Below are 5579 nucleotides of genomic sequence, written 5' to 3'. Positions count from 1 at the left end.
TCTCCACAAGAGACCAAATGACACAAAAATTAACAACTATAGGTCACGCTATGGCCTTCAACAATGAGCAAAGCTCATACCGCATAGTCAGCTATAAAAGGCCCCGAAATGACAAATGTTAAACAATTCAAACGAGAAAACTAACGGCCTAATTTATGTACAAAATAATGAACGAAAAACAAATATGTTACACAGTAAGTTACAAACGACAACCACTGAATTACAGGCTAGGCACATACAGAATGTGGCGGGGATAAACTCGTTTGAAGGCGCCAACCCTCCTGCATTTTTAAATAATTGTTGTTTTTAACAAATAATTTTAAACGTATATTGCAACAACTGTAATAACATGAGATTTTGTAATTATTTTTCTCAGTAGTCTTTTAAAACCAAAGTCACTGTGCGATTATAAAAAATATTGACCTTATTGATTCGAATTATAATAAGCGAAATCCTATTGAGTTTTGCATCAAGATTTACAAAATAAACCGGCAATGTCACCACGTGTTCTGTTACTATAAATACTGTCTTAATCTTCTTTTAATTGACCAATCATTTTTCTCTAGAGGTAAATGACATATGATTGCCTTAGGTAATACATTACAAATATGAATTTGCCACGTTGAATATACTACAAAAAAGTTATAATAAGAAAGTGCCTTCTCATATAGAACACTTATATTTCAATATGGTTAAAATCTCTGTATTCTTATGTCTTCTTGTCTCTACTATCGTTTGTTTTTCCGTGGAGGCAAGCGAATCAAAGAATGAAGAGGTAACCAAAAAGGACCAAGAAGTCAAGGAATCAAAAGATCCAGAAGAGAAACCAGACTTGAAAATTGAAGTTGTGAGCATACCGGAGAAAGGATGCGACAAAGACTCCAGAAAATCACAGCGGCTAGATGTCCTTAGCATGAAATATACAGGATTTCTGGAAAACGGTACAAAGTTTGAATCGACGTAAGTTAAATCTTTCTTTCCTTAACTTAGATATATTGCCTGTGAGGTTCTCGAATATGCAATCAAACATCATACCCTCCCCCTAAAAACAAACCAAAAAAAAAAAAAATGTTTTGCCTAATAGTAATAAAAATGAGTATCGGGATTAAGTTATTGGTGGACTATATCAATGAGCGAATGGTATACTGAGTACGCAATACATAAGATGGGACTAGAATGAGTACATCTCTCTCTCTCTCTCTCTCTCTCTCTCTCTCTCTCTCTCTCTCTCTCTCTCTCTCTCTCTCCAACACACCATTATAAGAATTCTGATAACACACATCATCATTGTAGAAATTGACGTATGCTTTATTACGTTTATTTTAATGATTTAGTACTTTATTATTCAGAACTTTTTATTGGAATAGGCGATCGTAACTTGGTGATGTAGAGGATTTACATTGCTATAATATTCGACACCTGTTGTTTCATATATAAACATTATTTATATTATTCAGTGGGATTGAGTACTTTGATCGATTTAGATCAACTAAAATGTAATTTCTGTACAAAGGAAATATTAAATCATATGTATTTGCAACCTTAAACATTTCTACGAATTTGAATTACGTATTTGTCATTGAAAATCGGCTTCTTAAAAGTAATTCATCTTCACTTGTCATTGAAAACAGTTTTAGTTTTATTTGCATTTTGATTAATCATGAAATCTGATAAATTAGAAAATGCAAGTTTGAAAAACTATGCTCTGTAGAAAGATACAAATTACAACCAGTAAATAAACTCCATTTTACAAATGGAAATAAAAAAGAATACTGAAGTAAAACTTAAAACTGAGAAGTTTAAGAAAAGATAAATTCACTAATAATGAAAGACATTCTAGTAAATGTTGCAATTTTATAATAAACATCCTGGACCAAAAAAGGAAAAATAAATACAGCACGTGTTTACACAAATTATATGTGCACTGAATAAAAACGGCATCACTTTATTGCGACTTCAAATCGTATAAAGTATAAATTTAATTGTCTGTATCTTGGATGTTCATAAAACCAATCATTAAACTTGTAATTACATTCCGTTTGCAGGGATGACCACAATCAAGAGTTTTCTTTTCAACTGGGTGTTGGTCAGGTCATCCAAGGATGGGAAAGAGGAATGCTAGATATGTGTGTTGGCGAAAAGAGAAAGTTAACAGTTCCTCCACACCTAGCGTATGGTGATATAGGTGCAGGTAATGCCAATAAAACAAACATTAACAATTCCTTCACACCTAGAGTACGGTGATATAGGTGCAGGTAATGCCAATAAAACAAACATTAACAGTTCCTTCACACCTATAGAGTACGGTGATATAGGTGCAGGTAATGCCAATAAAACAAACATTAACAATTCCTTCACACCTAGAGTACGGTGATATAGGTGCAGGTAATGCCAATAAAACAAACATTAACAATTCCTTCACACCTAGAGTACGGTGATATAGGTGCAGGTAATGCCAATAAAACAAACATTAACAGTTCCTTCACAACTAGCGTACGGTGATATAGGTGCAGCTAGGTACTTCAAGCAGTTGTAGAGAGTATAAAAAGAGAGGCGAAAGATACCAAAGGGACATTCGAACTCATAAGTCGAAAAAAAACTGACAACGCCATGGCTAAAAAAGAAAAAGACCAACAGACAAACAATAGTACACAAAACACAACATAGAAAACTAAAGACTGAGCAATACGAACCCCACAAAAAAACTGGGGGTGATCTCAGATTCTCCGGAAGGGTAAGCAGATCCTGCTCCACTTGTCCAGACGTGTTGCTCATGGAAGTACAAACCCGGTGATAAGTCTAATTCGGTAGGTCACATTGGGGGAAAAGGGGACGGGATTGTAGTTACTACAATTGGAACGTATCCGTCGTCATCTGAGAAACAGATATTCCATAACGGTCAACCAATGATGGCGTCCGTAAAATTTCGATGGGATGATGTCAATTGATCTAATTGCTCACGCTGTCATCAAATCTCATTGTCGCTATTTCCATTCACTCTTAAATGTAGAAAGAATACAGAAAGCATCATCTTTTTTTATTTAGTACTAACGAAATTTTGAGAGAAAACACTTCAAATTCTCTTTAATAGCAAGTGAACTTTTACAGAAACTGAGACACAATCTCCTTTAGGAAAAGTTAACATTAACAAGTTAAACAATTCATATCACGTTTCCGTGATCTTTAATATTATAAACTTTGAAAAAAGATTTCTGATACCTAAGCTGTTGATCTGTACAATGTAAATTAAACCCAGAGAAACTCACTCACTGCCGAGTATTTGTTTATTTTGAGTTAGTAATCGCATATCTGCTTCACATTATTAAACATTCATATTTGATGCAAGATTATTTTCTATCTTCAAATTTTCAGGTGAGCGAATTCCTCCATCTTCTACCTTAATATTTGAATGTGAGCTTGTCAAGATAGATGACGGACCTAAACCCACCAACGTATTCACGGAAATAGATGCAGACAAGGACGGATTCATTTCTAGAAAAGAGGTCAGTTCAGTAAAAAGTATAAAATAGCAAAACTCCAAGGAAAATTCAAAACGGAAAGTCCTTTATCAAATGGCAAAATCAAAAGCTCAAACACATCAAACGAATGGAAAACAACTGTCATATTCCTGACTTGGTACAGGCATTTCCTCACGTACAAAATGGTGGATTAAACCTGGTTTTGTAGTTAGCTAAATCTCTCACTTGTATGACAGTCGCATAGAATTCCATTATATTGACAACAATCTGTCACATACAAAACGTACAAAATTTGCTTTTTTATTATCTATAAATTTATGAATTGGATTGTTTTGTTCCTTTATAGCGTTATCAAACTTTTGTAAGGTCAATTTTGCTTCACGGCGTTTCAGCCTTAGTTTAAGTTTTTTTTTTCTTCGCATCACGGTGCGAGCTATTAGTTTAATTCGATACTCACGTCATCTTGGAATAATTACTTCACAAATATAAGTACTGACGGGTTGCCTTATGTTGTGGCTATAGTTTAATTGGCTAGAATGACATACATGTATAGAACATATGCCGGACATGAGAAGATGTAGGATAACTGTATGGGTATTTAAGATCCGATCAACAATTATTGCTTCCTTTTGACATAATTTATGATACTGCGGAACACTTTTTACCTTTTTAGAGAGATTCATAAACTGTAAATTTTCGATTGAAGCATCCATTACTAATTAGACATAATGTTTTAGGTATCAGAATTCTTAATAAAACACTCTGAAGAAAAAATAGAAGCAGAATCAGAAGAACATCAAAAGGTTCTTGACAATATATTTCTTCATGAAGATAAAGATAAAGACGGTCAGATATCTAAAGAAGAATTTAGTGGACCTAAACATGACGAGCTTTAGCATGATGTAAATCGTTAAACTGGATTCATTTTTACTTATTTCCCATTTCGCTTATATGTGCTAGTTTCACCAAAACATCTGTAATAAAACCAAAAGGTTGCTGTGTTGTAAAAAAAAGTTTCGAGTAAGAGAGAGAGAGAGAGAGAGAGAGAGAGAGAGAGAGAGAGAGAGAGAGTTTTGCCTGTGTATAATTGTGGTTGTGTCTTGTAAGATTTGTCATTAACAGCATGTTGTATGCATGACATAGTAAATAGTTTGTAGCATTGAAATGATTGATAATAATATCCCATTATCCATTTTGAGAATAAAATTATTATGATCGTGTAAGAATCAAAGATTTACAATACATATGTACAGTACTAGGATAATGTCACTTATCAACCCTCATTTCAGCTCACATGGTTCGTAGGGCCAGTTTGAGCTTTAATCCTCACTTGTGATCCATTTTCCATCGTAACTATTTTCATAATCAATTTCTTCAGATATTACAAAGCTAATTGAAATAAGATTTGGTCACAATCATCCCGAGTTGGGTGTCTAATAAAAAAATCATATCCGATGTAAAAAAATTGAAAAAATTGCACCCTTGTAAATTATATTTTTTTCTTCCAAAATTTGAGTAAATTACACATAAGGTTGGTCTGTAAACATAACTGTAATTTAACATGACTGGCACCGAAAGAAAAGAAGTAAAATGTTTTTTTATAAGAAAGAAAATTGGACAAAAAGTTAATAAAAAATTTAGAAGAATCGTGTCAAAGGCCAAATTGTGCCAAACTCACACAATTGTGATACTCTTTCAAAGTTTTGTTTGATCCCAACTGCTATCAAGCTTTCTTACAAAACAAAAAACTTCACAGCCACGTCCGGTCAGAATGTGGACGTTAAATCCAATGCCTCGTACATAGAGAGATTGTCACGCTCTCTGCACGTTTAAGAACACTTGCAACAACTCTTTCAAGAGTCCGTAGGTGGTCTGTTGCAAGGCAAAATGTATGTCCCTATTCAACGTGTCCTCAATTCCATGTAGCCGTCCAAATTTCCAAACTTTCATCCCGGACAAAACCTACCATTAAACCTTTTCAACAATTGTCTACACCTACAGTTGACAACGACTACGACAGGTAAAATGTAAGTGGTTGTCTCAAAAGTAGTAATGGTTGGATAAAATGGTTACGATTAACTGAATTGAAAGGATGTTTTT

The 5579-nt window shown here is 33.9% G+C and overlaps 1 protein-coding gene across 1 annotated transcript; it reads left to right on the top strand.

Moving 5' to 3' along the window:
* Window positions 1-596: 596 nt before the first annotated feature.
* On the top strand, window positions 597-4644 carry LOC127718825 (peptidyl-prolyl cis-trans isomerase FKBP14-like). Its single transcript, XM_052224900.1, has 4 exons — window positions 597-960; window positions 2046-2191; window positions 3373-3503; window positions 4217-4644. The coding sequence occupies exons 1-4, from the start codon at window positions 689-691 to the stop codon at window positions 4373-4375; spliced, it is 708 nt and encodes a 235-aa protein (XP_052080860.1). The 5' UTR covers window positions 597-688; the 3' UTR covers window positions 4376-4644.
* The last annotated feature ends 935 nt before the right edge of the window (window positions 4645-5579 follow it).

This window comes from Mytilus californianus, unplaced genomic scaffold (assembly GCF_021869535.1).
Source record: "Mytilus californianus isolate M0D057914Y unplaced genomic scaffold, xbMytCali1.0.p SCAF_10, whole genome shotgun sequence".
Classification (NCBI taxonomy): Eukaryota; Metazoa; Mollusca; class Bivalvia; order Mytilida; family Mytilidae; genus Mytilus; species Mytilus californianus.
This window is presented reverse-complemented; position numbering and strand designations above follow the sequence as displayed.

Coding starts and splice junctions, on each gene's coding strand:
- LOC127718825 (XM_052224900.1), top strand. CDS start 689: ATGGTTAAAATCTCTGTATTCTTATGTCTTCTTGTCTCTACTATCGTT. Junction 961..2,045: donor GGTACAAAGTTTGAATCGAC/GTAAGTTAAATC, acceptor TTCCGTTTGCAG/GGATGACCACAATCAAGAGT. Junction 2,192..3,372: donor GTATGGTGATATAGGTGCAG/GTAATGCCAATA, acceptor TCAAATTTTCAG/GTGAGCGAATTCCTCCATCT.